The sequence below is a fragment of the Myotis nattereri genome (assembly GCF_964212035.1).
Source record: "Myotis nattereri genome assembly, chromosome: 9".
NCBI lineage: Eukaryota > Metazoa > Chordata > Mammalia > Chiroptera > Vespertilionidae > Myotis > Myotis nattereri.
This window is the reverse complement of record NC_138084.1, coordinates 8,893,947-8,911,412: the sequence shown is the minus strand read 5'-3', so window position 1 is coordinate 8,911,412 and position 17,466 is coordinate 8,893,947. Positions and strand designations below refer to the sequence as shown.

The window sequence follows — 17,466 nt, the reverse complement described above, 5'->3', positions numbered from 1 at the left end:
CTGCCCTCTTAGAGTCTATCTTAACCCTTTGCGTGCCAACCAATATCCTAGGAACTATGCTAAAATTGCCAAGGCATTTTTGCTGATTTTATAGCAGTTTAGGAAAAAAATTATGAATCGCAAGTAAATGAAGTTACATATTCAAAAACTTAAGGAAACCTTTACTACATTTGTTTTCATCTTTAACATATATTGTTTGCTGATTGTATTATAAAATACTAGTAGAAAAAAAAATTGAACAAGACATATAATGTTAAAATAGAGGGACACCCTTCTCCAATATCTTCCACAAAATTGTCATCTTCACAGCAAGAATTGATATATTTAGCAATATCATCATCACTAATAAAAGCAGACTTAGAACTGGACGCCATTTTGAAGATTTAGGGCTACAACATCTGAGTAAACTTCATAAAATCGTAGGATCTGTAAAAAATTAGGCAGTGGTCAATTTTAGAACTACAAACATTCGGCATCATAAGTTCTCTGCTCTTAGGTGCCATCTGTCAATAAAGAGTGAACTACTAGCATCTAATAGTGACACTGCAGGAGCAGAGCGATAGCGCTCCCCGCACTTTTGGCGAAAAACAGGAGTGCAATCGCGCTCCCCAGCACTCTAGGGGTGAAAATTCAACTTACGGTTCCTTTTTCAACTACTTAGTGTCCAGAATGTATTAAAAATTCATTTACACCACCACATGTGAGCAAGACAAAGATCAGGTCATTTCCCTGATTACCCAAAGATTCTGAAGCAGGGAACCATCTGATAGAGATGTGACTATACCCGGTAAATGTCAAAACACTACATCCTCATGTGGTACTAAGAAATGATTACCCCAACAAGTGCTGCCCAGTCCCAATCTATCGTTTTTTCATTACCTTTAATAGTTGACAAATAAAACGAAGTAACAGAGATGAGAGACCAAAAATAATTCTTCAGCTAGACAACTGTAAATCGTCATAACAAGATTTAGGAAAAAGAGACAACTCTGAAAATTTGGCTATCCAGGAAAATATGTAAATCCTATTTTCAATTAAGGAGGGAGAAAATCTCCAAATTGGGATACAAGAGATACTTAAAAATGAAGTCTAAAATAACGAAAGTAGTAAGCGCACCTAGCTACACTTTGTATTTTGTCTTCATTCAAATAAATCACTTCTACAGTACTGAAAGAACCTGTAGAAAGAAATACAAACACAAAAGATAAATATTTCTTTTCCTTTCAACTTTCCATAACATTCAGTGGCTTTTCTGGATACCATTTCAAGTCCCCACTTCTTGTACTCCCTGTTCTTCACCTAGAAACATTAGTTTTGACTTTGTCCACATATCAGTAGGCAGCTGGCTGTGCCGCCTGTCCACTCTCCACCAATTAAAAATTAGTTGCTGGTAAAATTCATTAGAAGTCAGGAAACAAATGTTTCCTCAATTTTTAAAAGAACCGGAGAGAGAACATATAATACAATCCATAGAAGATCCATACCAGCTATCTTCAAATGCTGAAGTCCTATCATGGAGCAGAAGTCTAAGTTGTTCCAGGAAACAAAGTATATATTAAACAGTGGTGGTATACCTCAAACATTAAGAACATGTACAGCTCAGCAGGTCAACCCATGAACCAGAAAGTCACGGTTAGATTCCCGGGCAAGGCAAATGCCTGGGTCAGGCTCTATTCCTCATTAGGGGTTGTGCAGGAGGCAGCCAATGGATGATTCTCTCTCATCACTGATGTTTCTATCTCTCTCTCACTCTCCCTTCCTCTCTTTGAACTTTAAAAAAAAAAAAGTGTCCAAAATTGAAAGATTTTCATTGAGAAATGAGCATTCCACATGCCCTAGAAAACTTATTAATGCAGAAGCTGAATGAACACCTACCTATCCAGATAGCAGGATTTCTGAATACTAAAAACAGTAAAAGGATGCCAAGTTAGAAGCTACCTAAGGTCCAACAGTAAGATAATTTTTCAAGCTGGTAAGTAACAAGGAGTTTAATCTGACAAGACTTTTTTGTCCAACAAAAAAAAAAAAGGAAAAAATGATATAAAATAATCCCGTAAAAACCCTTATTCCTTGTCCATGGCTGTAATTATGCAGTTAAGTGTGAATGAATGGAAGCAGCTGACCCTAGCAGGAAAACAAAAAGTTCAATGTTAAAGAGTCTCAGCATCATCTACTTTGAATTATATTTTAAAAGTCTAAAGCATACCCTGGCTGGTTTGGTTCAGTAGTTTAGAGCATCGGAGCCATAGACTGAAAGGGTCACTATGTCTCTCTCACATTAATATTTCTCTCTCCCTCTCCCCTCCACTCTCACTCTAAAATAAATAAATAAATAAATAAATAAATAAATAAATAAATAATCAATGGGAAAAATATCCTCAGGTGAGAGTGTCTATATCCTATATAAAAGGCTAATATGCAAATCGACCGAATGGCACAAAGACCAGTCGCTATGACTTGCACTGACCACCAGGGGGCAGATGCTCGATGCAGGAGTTGCCCCCTGGTGGTCAGTGCGCTCCCAAAGGGGGAGCACCGCTCAGCCAGAAGCCAGGCTCACAGCTGGGAGCACAGCAGCAATGGCGGGAGTCTCTCCTGCCTCCACAGGAGCACTAAGGACCCCTTGGGGGATGTCCAACTGCTGGCTTAGGCCCGCTCCCCCCAGAATGTCGTGCACCTGGACTCTAGCATATATATAAAAGGCTAAGTGACTGACTGGCTGGCCAGCCAGTACATATAATACACACTAGAAACAAAAATAAATGTTGACTCACACATGCACGATACATATAAAGCTCCTGCTGGCGCCAACCGTACGTGTTTCGATCTATCATTGTCGATCATGAATTTGGTTGTTTTTGTTGACATTCTGAAGCTGAAAGAAAGCAGCATCATCAACAGAACATGTCTGAAGACCAACTATTGGCATCTGACATTGGCCTCCCATCTAAGTTAATTCAAAGACAGTGTACCATGATGCCAGCATTTGCGATAACTATTAGTAAATCACAAGGACAAACTCTAGATAGGGTAGGAATATTCCTAGCTGAACCCGTTTTCAGACATGGTCAGTTAGTTATATGTTGCTTTCTTTCAAATTCAAAGAGCATGTGACGTTAACGTTGTAAATACTTCACAAGGGAAATTAGTCAAGCACTCTGAAAATGTTTTTACTCTTAATGTGGTATACAGGGAACTATTAGAATAAGTTTAATCAATTTATCAGTCACTGTTTTTTATCAGTGTTGTTTTTTTATATCATGTTTTTGTTGTTTTTAATATCATGTCTGTTGCTATATATTATTTATTAATCAATTTATGTATTATTTTCATATACATTTTACTAATTTTCTTTCACCTCTGACACTTCTATTATAGAGAAAGGGTAAATAGCAATATTAAAATATTTCATATTAATTTCCTTTCAAAGTGACAAATCCGTGCCACCAGCCCACTAGTATAGAGTGTGAGTGTGAGTGTGTGTGTGTGTGTGTGTGTGTGTGTAAAGTCTAAAGCTGTGCATTTGAAAAGCAAATAATCATTTATAATCTTAAAGGTTATATAATCTTTTTAATTAGTTGCTTCAATCCAGCTACTCATTTGAATAAGTCAGTACAACCAAATGATTTACTCTCACTGTAAAAAGGTGTGAGTTGCAATTTATTTAAAATTAATACCAAAAGGTTTTTTCCCAATGAATAAAGTATATTTCAGTTATTTCTATTTGGATAACAGCATTAAGGGGCAAGCAATGAAATTTCTAGTAATTTATAATTGTGCAGATACCAAGAATTGGCAATTTCTTTCTTCCTAAGGCTATTCACAAATCTTGCTTACACTGTTAGCTTTTTAAAAATATGTATGTATATACTAATTTCAGAAAGAAAGAGGGAGAGAGAGATATAAACATTAATGATGAAAGAGAATCATTGATCAGCTGCCTCCTGCATGACCCCACTGGGGGAATGAACTCATAACCCGGGCTTGTACCCTAACTGGGAATGGAACCATGACCTCCTGGTCAATGCTCAGCCACACAGGCCAGGCACACTACCTAGATTTTAAAATAAGTGTGCTCTGCTCACCTACTCACACATGATCTCACTCATTCATGGATAATAGAGACCATTATAAACTTTTGAACAATAATAGATACAGAGGCAGAGCTGCCTCAAACAGATTGTCAAACTGCAGCGGGAAGGCCGGGGAGGGTTGGGGGGCAGGAGGGAGGGGGGGTAAGAGATCAACCAAAGGACTTGTATGCATGCATATAAGCATAACCAACGGACATAAGACACTGGGGGATAGGGGAGGCTAGGGGACTGTCAAGGGCGGGGGGGAAAAAGGACACATATGTAATACCCTTTGTAATACTTGAAGCAATAAAAAAAAAAAGAAAAAAAATCCTTTAGGAAAAAATGCTGTTTTGATTAAAAAAAAAAAAAAAAAAAAACACAAGTTGCCCTAAGCCGTTTGACTCAGTGGATAGAGCGTTGGCTTGCAGACTGAAGGGTCCCGGGTTCAATTCCAGTCAAGGGCATATGCCTGAGTTGAGGGCTTAAACCACAGTAGGGGGCTTGAAGGAAGCAGCCAATCATAGATTCTCTATCATTGATGTTTCTCTTTCTCTCTGAAATCAATAAAATACATTTAAAAACACACACACAAGTTCAACAATAAAGATTTAAGAGTGAAGATGAGGGATGGGGGGTAGAGAAACAATAAATAGCTCTATACAAAAAGCATTTCCCCCTCATAGATTAATCCATTTTAACAGGGTTTTGCTGGTGAAGCTACAAATATTTCTATGTGACTTCATCAAATAGCAAATATTTATCATATGCCATGAGACACACTATGCTATTAATAGTCTCTACCTTTACCTATTTTGAAGAACATGAGGCAATATAAAAATGTCAAAGAAATATACAGACGATAGGTAGCAAAGGAAGTTAAAGGAAACAGACTAATTTAGCTGGGCATGGTCAAAAAGCACACCTGCCCCTTTCCTCGGGAGATATGAAATTCTGAATTCTGCCCAATAAAGTCTATTTCATCTATGGTTTTTTAAAATATATTTTGATTGATTTCAGAGAGGAAGGGAGAGGGAGATATAGAAACATCAATGATGAGAGAGAATCACTGATGGCTGCCTCCTCCATGCCCCCTACTGGGGAACAAGCCTGCAACCCAAGAATATGGCCCGACTAGGAATCGAACTGTGACCTCCTGGTTCATAGGTCAAGGCTCAACCACTGAGCCCTGTGGGCCGGCCCATCTATGTTTTTACACTTATATTCTACCCACCAAAAACACTGGTATAGCTAGTGTTAAAAATAAATATGCAGAAGCCAAGCAATTTACAATTCCAACTTGAGCTAAACTCTCCGACTACTCCTCGCATTCTTCTCTGCAACATACATACTACTCATTTACTCCAGAAAAAGGAACCAATTACTAAAAATTATCCAGAGGCTTGAATATAAGAATTAAGATAGGAAAATTGACATGCCTCCTCCTACTTTTTACTGGTAAGGCTTTCCCCAAATTTTCTGCTCTACAACATACCAAGCTTGAGTAAAGACTAGTAAATGTTCATTTGGGGCTTACCTATGCATAAAGAGAAACTTCAGAGTTCAACTTAAAAAAGTTCATTTCATTACACAAAGTCCCAACAATACAGGACGTTACCTGTACTGCTAGTCTGAGGACCTCATTATCTGGACAGCCTACAAACACTAATTCAGCGGTTCTCAACCTGTGGGTCGCAACCCCTTTGGGGGTCAAACGACCCTTTCACAGGGGTCGCCTAAGACCATCCTGCATATCAGGTATTTACATGACGATTCATAACAGTAGCAACATTACAGTTATGAAGTAGCAACAAAAATAATTTTATGGTTGGGTCACAACATGAGGAACTGTATTTAAAGGGCCAGAAGGTTGAGAACCACTGCACTAATTTAACAATGAGGTGTTAATAAAGGTCTAACAATGAAGAAATGAGAAGCTTTTTCTTTTACTTTCAGCTTTTAAAACAAAAGAACTCTAAAATTGAAGGATTTGAAGTAAAAGGCTTTACTTTACTTGGTTCTACATAAATTTGCCCTAACCGGTTTGGCTCAGTGGATAGAGCGTCGGCCTGCGGACTGAAAGGTCCCAGGTTCGATTCCGGTCAAGGGCATGTACCTTGGTTGTGGGCACATCCCCAGTAGGGGGTGTGCAGGAGGCAGGCAGCTGGTCGATGTTTCTCTCTCATCGATGTTTCAAGCTCTCTATCCCTCTCCTTTCCTCTCTAAATAATCAATAAAATATATTTTTTTTAAAAAAGTAAATTTATGCTGCAGAGCATTACAATTCTAATTCCCCCATAAAACATTACAAGACACCTTAATATTCACCCATTCCAAGCCAGGCCATTTCACACAAGTATCTCAATTTCCTCTCCTGTAAATGAATTGGATTAAATTGTAAGATGGCTTTAAGCTTTTTAAAAAAGTCTTAAATTCTGTAACAGAATGGTAATAAAATAATGGCCATATTGTTTTAGGTTAACCTTTCAAAAGTATTTACTAATTTTTTAAAAGATGAAACACTACTAATCTTTAATTCTAACTGTAATTTAAGAAATTACATAAAATTATGACAAAGTGTATGTTTAATCTAAGTCACACAAAATGTATTTTTATACCAGTATCTGCCACATAGGAATTATCCTACCGTACAATATTGTGGCTAGGTTAAAACAACCCATTCTCCTTGTAATATTTAGGATTCTGCCTTGATCCCAGAAAAAGATACCCCTATTATCACATGAGGGAATTCACATCTTCTTTTCAAATTCAAATTTAAATACTTCCGTATGGCACACACACAGGCAGGCAAAGAAGAACAAATTAGGCATTATAAATGCCTGTTTTTTCTAAGACAAGATAAATGCAAAACCAAGTAATCTTGTCCTCTGCATTGCAGAGGAATAGTTCATGCAATCAATGAAGAACACATCAGAGACTTAACTGTCAAGAAAAACTTCAGATGTTAGCCCCCAAAAAAAGATTTTACCTACAAAATGGTTAATGTTTTTATTTCAAATACTTAAAAGAAACTCTGTACAACAGCTGCACTGAAAATTCTAAGTAGAGATACACTGCATGCTCTGGTAAGAAATGTTAGCCTAACAAAAGCATCCTTTTTCTGATTATTATTTAACTGCAAAGATATAAAGATCAAGGAGACTTTAGGGAGTGGCATGAAAATCAGCACACTTTAGCCAACACATCTGGTCACATATTGGTTACATAGATGTCAGGCTGTTTTGCAAGAGAACATTGGTTAATCTTTCATCTACCAAAGTCACTAATGTATATTAATCCCATTATATTTACAAAGTGTATAGCAATTGTAAATATTATCTATTAAAACACCCTTTATTCTGCATCATATTTGATTACATCTCACCATATAAATGATTTCTCTCTACAGTTAAAATTAAGACTTGATTTCAAAATATCATCTTGCAGCCTTAGCTGGTTTCGCTCAGTGGACAGAGCCTCGGCCTTCGGACTGAAGAGTCCCAGGTTCGATTCCAGTCAAGGGCATATGCCCCAGTTGCGGGATCGATACCCAGTAGGGGGCGTGCGGGAGGCAGCCACTCAATGATTCCCTCTCATCATCGATGTTTCTACTTCCCTCTCTCCCTTCCTCTCTGAAATCAATAAAAATATATTTTTTAAAAAATAATAATTAAAGTTATATAAAAAATCAACATTCACAGCCTAGGGCCCAATTTTATACCAATAAACTGATGAAAACTAGGCAATCACTCAAAATTCATTATTATTTATACTTTAATCAGTTAAAAGATTTGTAAATGGAGTGTTACACTAGATTAATTTATAGCTGCGTTTCTTCTCTCTGCTAAACATTCATGTAATTATTATAAGCCCAAATTTCAAAAACTACCAGGCCATTTAGTTGCATTACATAATAGGATGGTATTTCATCAATGTTAAGTTTGCGTTCTCACTGAACAGATGCTTGGGGTTTCCTCTAATGACTGGGCTTACTAGGACATTAACAAATAACTTTCTTTTTTAAGTAAAGTGAAATAAAAATTGCAATTATGCCTTAATGTAAGTGATACTACATATCTGGTAGTCATTTTTGTCAGGATACTTGATTTTTAGAACCCATGGAAAAAGTCATTTTGTCCAGAAGACAAATACAGCTCAAATATCAGTTGCTAAGTAGACTGAAGTAAAAAGAAATCCAGTTATACACAGTATCTTACTTTATCCCCTAACAGTTTCTAAACGAAGTTCAAAACCAGTTTGTAAAGTAAATCCTATTTTAGGTGTATTAAGAATGCTCACTCCCTATTACAAAAATGAATCACTTCAGTCCTTTCATACACCAAAACATCTAGATATAAAAAAGTATTGAGTTTCTCAAAAGTAAAGCGTCAAGTTTTAATAGTAATTAAGTCACATCAATACTGACAATTTATTTCACAAATACGTAGCTCCAAGTCTGTGAGTTATCAAAAAGCCTCACTTAACTGTAATTTGACCTTTCCGATATCTAGCACCCAAAACACTTAAGACCAGAAAAGATATGAAATACATTTGTTACTTTGTATACTTTCTTAAATCCCCATTCAAGGGAATTTTTCAGTACTTACTAGCCTAGTCTATAACCGCCGTAATATTTACATTACTTTTTCCTTTGTAACTTGGGAGGAGGGGCAGAGAGGTGGGCAATGTACAGCATATAGTAATATCAGCCTATGCAGGAGTGACCTGTCATGGTTCAGGCACTCCTAAGGCTTATAAACTAGATTTCTATTTTTTTCCAATACACTTGAACACTAGTCTCTAACAGTCACTTCACAACTAAGCTAGCTGTTTATTTGCACCTTTATATTAATACCTTTGAAGAATTATTTTTAGTCATTAAAATATAAATGTCTATACTTAAAATATTACATCATTAATATTTATCTTTTGATTCCTAAAAGGAATCAAGATTTCCTAGGAAATCTGAAAATGAAATCATTCAAGCATCAACCATATTAACAGATTTACTGCTTTAAGGGGTTTTTAAGAGATATCTAAGTCTCAATTTCAAATAGAATGCCAAAAACTAAATCAGATGGCCGACTCAGACCAATACTGGCCTTGGCCATGGTTATTCTATTACATATTTGAATGTAGCTACTTTACAATTAAAATACTTTTGTTGCCTTATTGCTATTCATAAATCTATGACTGCAATCATTTATAATAAACACTTGTTTGACAAAACAAAGGGTCAGAAAAAAAGATAGAAATCCATAATTAGAGAGCATCTCTCAATTGAATATAATGTCCAAGAAATCCAAGTAAAATTCCCAATACTGATGAGACAAAGTATCAAATATAAAAATATTGTTTTAAAATTCAAAAAAGTAAAATGAATCATTAAATGAGCCATTAAAATAAGACCTATATATCATCAGCTTTCTTCAAGCCCAAATTTCCCACAGCCCAAATTTTAGCCTCATCATCTTAAGTAACACTATTAGATGGCTAGCAAAATAAACATTTTTAAATGACTTCCTCAAAATTCAAGGTCATAATCAGTTTTACTAGAGACAGACCAGCATAAGTTATCAAATCAAAGTTATTTTTCTTTTTAAGGTAAAAGACAAAAAGTTTGCAAAACAGTCACTGATGTAATTACCCCTTTTCTGTACTGAATCTGTTTCTCCCTTTTCACCTCCAATCGTACGAGGGGTGAACTGCATTCCCTCCGCCTAAACCTTCCCTCTATAGACACATGCACACACGTGTGTCCCCCTGAAACAGTTGATACACTGTCCTGGGCTGAAAGCATAAAACAAAAGGTTGCCTTGAAGATGAAGCTCATGGTGTGCTCTAGAATGACTAAATATTGAATCCAAAATACTGTCGGAGTGGCTCTGGGGTTTTTTTTCTTGTTTTTTTGTTTTGTTTTCGGAGGGGGTCGAGGAGGCCAGCCGGGCGGCTGCCGGTCTCTCCCTCCCCCTCCGCTTTCGCTTTGTGCTCACAATGCAGCTCCAGCAAAGCGCTTCCCTCTCCCCGCAGCCGCCGCCATGTTAGCCGCGTCTCCATGTGCCCAGAGACCTAACGATCCCCTGGACACCCAGGCCCACCCCCCAACGGATCCCAAGCGGTGCCGTCTCCCTCCCGCCCCTCCTCAGGGTCCCCAGGGGACAGAACGCCGCCCCCGGCCGCGTTCTCGGGACCCAGTTGAGCGGGAGGCTCAGGGGGCACCTAGACAATTGAAACAAAGAAGGAAGCGTAGGGGAGCCCATCCGATGGGGGCGGGGGAGCAGACGGGGACCCGCTCACCAGGGGCTGGACGAAAAGCTATTCTAGTTCACCATCCTAAGCACACTCCCTCCCTCGGGGGACGGGGGGCACTGAGCAGGCCTCGAGTGCACAGTAACGGAGTGGACACCCCCGGCCGGAGGAGGCAGGCCGCCCGACTCCACGAGGCAGGCCGCCTGCCGAGTCCTGAGCCCCCAGCCCGGGATCGCGCTCTCCCCGCTGGCCCTACTCCAAGAATTCGGGCCTCGGTGACCGGGAAAAGGGCCTCAGTTACATCTGGCGACAGGGCAGATCCCCACCCTAACACTGTCCACTCCCAAAGGCTCCGAGGCCCCGAGGCCTGGCCCACGGCAGGGGGGCAGTAGCCAGAGTCCACGAGTCAGGTGACAAGCACCGCCCCTGCCAGCCCGTTTTCTGGGCACGAAGCTCCCATTGACTGTGAACTGGAAGCGGGGAGCGGGGGGGGGGGGGGAGCAAGCGGAGGGGCAACGCCGGAGACCGAGACGGAAGGGTAGAGCAGTCAGGGTCGGAGCATCAAACCCTCCCTCCCCCGCCAACTCTCAGCACCTTTTTCTTCTCCAGGTTCCGAAGTTTCTTGTCGATCACCCCGAGAATCTGTTTCATGGCCTCGGTCTGGACGGCGCCGGTCCCGGTGCCGGTTGCGGGGTGCTGAGAAGCCGGTGCGGCGGCCCCGGCCCCCGCCGCAGCCTCGCTCCCGGAGGACCCCGACGGGGGCGGCGGTCCGGACGACTTGCTGCCGCTTCCGCTGTGGCTGGTGGCCGAGGGCATCTTGAGACCGTAAGGGGAGAGAAGAAAAAGCGGGAGGAAGGACAGGGCGGCGAGTCAGGCGGCGGACGGGGCGAGACGCGGGACAAAACGCGCAGCGGGCGGGAGCCTGCGCGCGCGGTGGGGGCGGGGCGGCGGCGCACGCCGCGAGGGCAGGAAGGGACGGCAGGCGCGCGCGCGACCCGCCAGCGGGGCGCCCGGCCCGGCCTCGCGCCGCCCCCCCCCCGCCCCGCCCCGCCCCGCGCGGGCCGCCGGCTCGGCCTACCCGCCCCGGGCCACCCGGGCTCGCGCTGGGGGCGGGGCCAACGGCCGATGCAACGGTCTCCCCGGGGCAGGGCGGCGGGCACCGTCGCCTTCCGAGGCAGGGAGGGGAGAGAGCGTGGGGCTAGGAGGCGGAGAAGGGTGGAGAAGGGCCCCGGCAATGACCGCGGGGCAGGGATGGGGAGGAGACTAGAAGACCAAGCTCCTGGCGAAGGTCTAGCGGGGCCGGAGGTACAGGGCACCCGGGGCAGCAGCCCTCTGCCCCTTCTACGCCTCGGTCCGGGGTGGCGCTCACCGTGCGCGCGAGGAGGCCGCTGGAGATCCCGAGCGGGCAAGGGTTGCGGTGCGTTCCGGGCTGTGTCGTGCGCTCCGAGGGCGCAGGCCGCTTCGCCCCGTCCCCGCTCCACCAAGAGCCGCTGCTAGTGAGACGGAGAGCCGGGAGCGGGCGGGACTTAGCCAGCCAGCCCTCTGGGGCCGAGGGGGCGGGGGAGGCAGCGGGCGGGGTCCTTCGCGACTGCCCCGGCTGCCCTGCGCGAACGCCTGTGGGGAAGCTCCCTCCCCTCCGCCCGCCCGGGCCGCCAACCAGCCCTGCCCAGGTGCCGGCTCAGGGAAGCGGCCGGTCTGGACGGCTCCGGGAGGCTACCGGAGCGGTGCCTTGAGTTTTGAACGAAATCGAAGCTGGGGTCCTTCAGGCGAAATCGCTTGACGTCCAAACGGGGACAATAGGTGTCAAGCAGCTGGATCTGAGGCCGCTACTGTCGAGTGTAAAGCCCTTATTGGGTGGGGGTGGGGTGGGGTGGCAGAGGTTTCTGCGACTAAGGGGTGCGTGGGGTGGGTGGTGCAATCCCAGCGCCTAGAATTCCTTGTGTGTGCAGACCAAGCCAACTCCCACACCCCAAAAGGTCTTGAGAAAACACAACTTTCCCTACAAAACAGTCACCCAGTAACCTAGGAATTCTCTAGAACACGTTGGAAATGAGCAACATGGGTGGCTTTTTAAAAGTCTTAAAACTCCAGGCTCATTAAAAATAATTGTCAGCTGCCTTAAGAAGACATTTATCCAGTCGGCCCGAGTATTGCGATGTAGACCTTTTCCCTTGTTTTAAATGCACCAGAAACTTTTAAGAGCATGTTTAATGAAATAAGCAATTTTTTTTTTCCTCCAAGAGAATTACTACAGTCTTGTAATTAACCCAGGAGCGGGGTGGGTGTGGTTGAGGACAGTGAACAGAAACTGAGCCTAGTGCTTGGAAGGAAATGTATTAAAAGGAATATAAACAGTGGGAAATTAAGCAGCATAATGTATGACAGCAGTAAATGAAAAATCCCATGGAAAAAAAAAGAATTTAAACAGGATTCTACCAAACCCGTTGTTTGGAGACTGAAATGAGTAATACCGGCTGGCAGCAGTACATGCTGCGGGAGCCTGGAGAAGCCACCGCAAGCCCGTGGCCTCAAGATACTTCAGCTGCAAAGTCTGTCCATTCATTCAAACCTGTGCTGTCACATGACTCTGTGTTAAGAAGGCTTCACTGCTAGGGATTGGGAACAAAACAAAAATATCTTCACGGAGCTTACATTCCACGCGGGGAGAAGCTAAGTAAATGCATGTGAGATAGCGAAGCGGCAGAAAAAATAAACAGGGCGGTTAGGAATAGCCTTGCAGTAGAGTGACACGCAAGCTAACACTGAAGGAAGTGAGGAAGGCCAAGCAGTTATCTTGAAGGAAGCATTTTCCGGGCAAAGGGAGCACCAAGGGCCAGGTCTGACACCAGTGTGTGTGTGTGTGTGTGTGTGTGTGTGTGTGTGTGTGTGTGTGTGTGTGGTGGGTTGAACAGCCAGGAGGCAACAGCGGCTACAACAAGAGTAGGAGTTGAGGTTAAAGACTTAAAAGGAGCCCAGTCTTGAAAAGCCTGCTAGGCCATTGTAAGGGCTTCGGCTTTTGCCTAGTGAAATGGGGAGTCACTGCATGCATAGTTTTAAAATATATTTTATTGATTTTTTTACAGAGAGGAAGGGAGAGGGATAGAGAGTTAGAAACATCGATGAGAGAGAAACATCGATCAGCCGCCTCCTGCACACCCCCTACTGGGGATGTGCCCGCAACCAAGGTACATGCCCTTGATCAGAATCGAACCTGGGACCCGTCAGTCCCCAGGCCACGCTCTATCCACTGAGCCAAACCGGTTGGGGCTGCATGCATAGTTTTAAGCGAGGAGTGACATGACCAACCTGTGTTTTAAAGAAATCCTCTTGCTGCAATATAAAGAATTTAGAGTGTGCATTAGAGAGGCAGGGTAGAGCAAGAGCAGACCCTGGGAGCCCAATTTGGAGGCTGTTGAAACAATATAGCCCGGAGATAGTGGTGGTCAATGTCATTATGTTACAGAAAAGGTGCTGACAGGTCCTTGGATGCTTTATACATTGTGACTCTAGGATGGATAGGGTTTGCTAACAAGTTGTATGTTAAGTGTGAGAGAAGCCAAAGTTGATCTAAGATTATTCAAGATTTAAGCACCTGAACTGTCTGCAAGCCCAGAGGCTAGAAAAGACCAGAATTGTTTAGCTCCTTGCAGCTTTTAGTGTACTCATACTGACCACTATCACTATCAAAATCTCAGACCCCACCAGACTTACAGAATCTGCATTTTAACAAGATCCCCAGCTGATTTATAGGCATACTAAAGTTTGGTGTGTGGTGGTGGTTGTTTTTTTTGTTTTGTTTTGTTTTGGAGGGGAAGGGGAGAAGCACTTCTTTATTCCTTAGGACTTGACCAGTATCTTTCAGATCAGACATGAAATACTCTAGCAGGCAGATTCTCCCCAGACCTACAACCTACAGAATTAAACTCTTGGGGGTGGAACCCAGCAACCTTTGTTAACAAGCCCGCCAGGGGCCTCCGATGCATGCTAATATATGAGAACCATGGACTTGGAGACCTCTATTGATCCGGGTTAAGAAAGACCTGCCTTTACTTGGCACATTACGATGCAGTAGCAGTTATACAGCATAAAGTCTCAGGGTCAGCTAGATTAGGCTTTTCAAGAAAAAGGAAAGATTGTTGAGAGGGAGCAGGATAGCTAACACACACAACCAAGAATCTCATTTGGGGGTGTCCATCTCACAGCCCAGTATATCAACATAGATTAAGTTGTACTGCAGTAACAATCCTGAAAACTCTGTGACTTAAAACAGGGATTTGAAAACTATAGTCCCTGGGCCAAGTGACCATCAGTTTGTGTAAATAATGTTTTGGGGGGACACAGCCATATGAATTTATGTACATACTAGAGGTCTGTTGCATGAATTCATGCACCAGTGGGGTCCCTCAGCCTGGCCTGCAGGATCAGACCAAAACCGGCTCTCCGACATCCCCCAAGGGGTCCCGGATTGTGAGAGGGCGCAGACCAGGCCGAGGGACCCCACTGGTGCACAATCGGGGCCATGGAGGGATATGGGAGGTTGGCCAACCAGGGAGGGGAGTAACCGTGGGAGGGCTTCAGGTTGTATCCAGCCCATCTCACTCAGTCTCAATCAGCCAGACCCCAGCAGTAAGATAACCTACCGGACAGAGCATCTACCCCCTGGTGGTCAGTGCACGTCATAGCGAGCGGTTGAGCGGCCTCAGCATATCATTAGCATATTACGCTTTGTTTGGTTGAACAGACGACCAGACACTTAGCATATTAGGCTTTTATTATATAGTATTACCACTGTTTTTGTGCCACAGGAGAGCAGAGTTGAGTAGTTGTGACAGAGACACTATGATGTGCAATACCTAAAACACTGTTTATTATAATTTTAATTGATTTTAGAGAGGAAGGGAGAGGGAGAGAGAGACAGAAACATCAATGATGAGAGAGAATCATTGATCAACTGGAATCCAGCCCACAACCTAGGCATATGCCCTTGACCAGGATCGAACTGGTAACCTCCTGGTTCCTGGGTCAATGCTCAACCACTGAGCCACACCAGACTGGGCTACTGTCTCATTCTTTCCAGATGTTTACCAATGGCTTAAAACAAGTGCTACATACCCATCCTGGTTCAGCAGAGGATTCTGCTCATAGTCGTCACTTATACATTCAGAATGATGGAGATACCATATCTCAAGTGTTGCTGATTACTATGTCATAAGGAAAAAGGACTCAGGAATATCTGGAATGTCATATACTACTCCAGACAGATAGACTTGCCTCCTGTGTGCCCACACCTCAATGGCCAGGAAGACTCACACGACCCCGTCAAACTGAGAGATGCTATTCTAATCAGATACCCAGTAGGAAGTCAACTGAACCAGAAATATTTGATGAATGTACATATCTGTCCTGCTCTCACTTCCTACAATATGGCATCCTGATCCTGTTTCTTTGGTTTTTCTGACATTCTTGTGGTTGTTTGTTCAGATCAGCAAGTCCCGGGAGACCAATAAACTTAGGGCAAAGCAGTGTCCTGCCCAGCCCAATGCCATGGTCCCAGCAAACCAAATTTGTCTATTTCCTACAGGACAAAAATAGGACTAAAGCTATGTTTGTATAAATTTCTAGTACTTACTTTTTTTTTTGTTTAACCTTTATTGTTGTTAATCCTCACCTGAGGATATTTTCCATTGATTTTTTTTTTTTTTTGAGAGAGAGAGGGGAAGGGGTCTAGAGGGTAGAGAGAGAGAAACATGGATGTAAGAGAGGCACATCAGTTGGTTGCCTCCCGCACTCGCCCCTGACCAGGCCATGGATGGAAGATGCCCTTGACCTGCAACCAAACCCAAGAGTCTTTGGTGCATGGGCCAATGCTCTAACCATTAAACCACATCAGTCAGGGTGGGTTTGTGTTTTTTTGTGTTTTTTTTACCTTTTTCTAATCTAAAGCCATGTAGTTCTTAGGGTCATTATATCACTGAAGAAATAGAAAAATTAGTTTTCCCAGAAACCCAGTGGGAGCACAGAATATGTCTATAAACAGAAAACACTTCTCCAAAACCCTTGGTATTAAAGTTCTATCCATTATTAATATATTTAATACCACAAATCTCTCAAGCTGACATTCACTTGTTTAATTCATTAGACAACAGCAATCCGAAGTCTCCACAGTCAAGCGAAGTGAGTAACTGAACAACTTATCCTGATCGTTTTGGCAAAATAGTTGAGCTGCTTCAACTTGAGTCGCCCAATAAACCAATATTGAGTTTATTGAAGCAAAGAAGGGAACTTTTCTCTGCATTATAGTAACTGCCTTCGTGCGTCAGATCGACAGAGACCTAGCCTCGGTGTGAACTATGTTGTTCAAACAGCTAAGGCTCTTGTTTTTCAGTCATTTTACAACTCAGCAGTAGACATCTCTATCCTAATTTTTCCAGTACTTCCTTTTTTTTAATGATAAATGTCATAATTATTTATGTGTTCATAAGCCACCGTTAGACTCTGATATTTTCAGGGGAAGAAAGCAATTGTTTTCACCTCTGTATCATCAGAAGCAATAATGTGCCTGGCACAAATGCCTTGTCAGTAAATACTGCCTATAAAAAATAATAAATATTGCCTATATTAACATATTGGTGTTATATTATTACTATTGGTCCATACTGCCTCTTTCCCCTGTTACATTGTGCTTATCAGCTGAGGTAGCATTCTTTTCCACTTGCGTTTTCTTTTTAAACATTTTTTTTATTGATTGATTTGAGACAGCGAGAGGAGACATCAATTTGTTGTTCCACTTATTTATGCATTCATTGCTTCATCCTTGTATGTTCCCTGAGTGGGTATCAAACCCCACAACCTTGGTATATCAAGACGATGCTCTAACCAATTGAGCAATCTGGCCAGGGCTCCGTTTGCATTTTTTATGTCTAACTTTTTTGAATTTTAATATTATGCTTAGAAATACTTTTTGTATTTTATAGAGGTACAATATGTCCAGAACAGTTTTTTCAGATTTCACAAAATACTGTTGTTTCTTTCCTTTTCTTTTTTTAATATTTTTATTGATTTCAAAGAGAGATAAACATCAATGATGAGAGAATCATCGATCAGCTGCCTCCTGAATGCCCCCTACTGGGGATCAAGCCCGCAT

At 42.7% G+C, this 17,466-nt stretch overlaps 1 protein-coding gene across 4 annotated transcripts in view; it reads right to left on the bottom strand.

Moving 5' to 3' along the window:
- The window catches only part of CAPRIN1 (cell cycle associated protein 1), a 35,838-nt gene extending 23,972 nt beyond the window's left edge, over positions 1 to 11,866 (bottom strand). For 2 of the 4 annotated variants that reach the window (XM_081098842.1, XM_081098843.1), the window contains exons 1-2: positions 11,692 to 11,866; positions 10,917 to 11,138 (exon numbers count right to left, since the gene is read on the bottom strand). In XM_081098842.1, the coding sequence (XP_080954968.1) occupies positions 10,917 to 11,138 (222 nt within the window). In that variant the 5' untranslated portion in view covers positions 11,692 to 11,866. Of the gene's footprint in view, positions 1 to 2,774; positions 2,876 to 10,916; positions 11,139 to 11,691 lie in introns of those variants that run through there. The other 2 variants (XM_081098844.1, XM_081098845.1) reach the window with 2 other exon arrangements.
- Between the last annotated feature and the right edge of the window lie 5,600 nt (positions 11,867 to 17,466).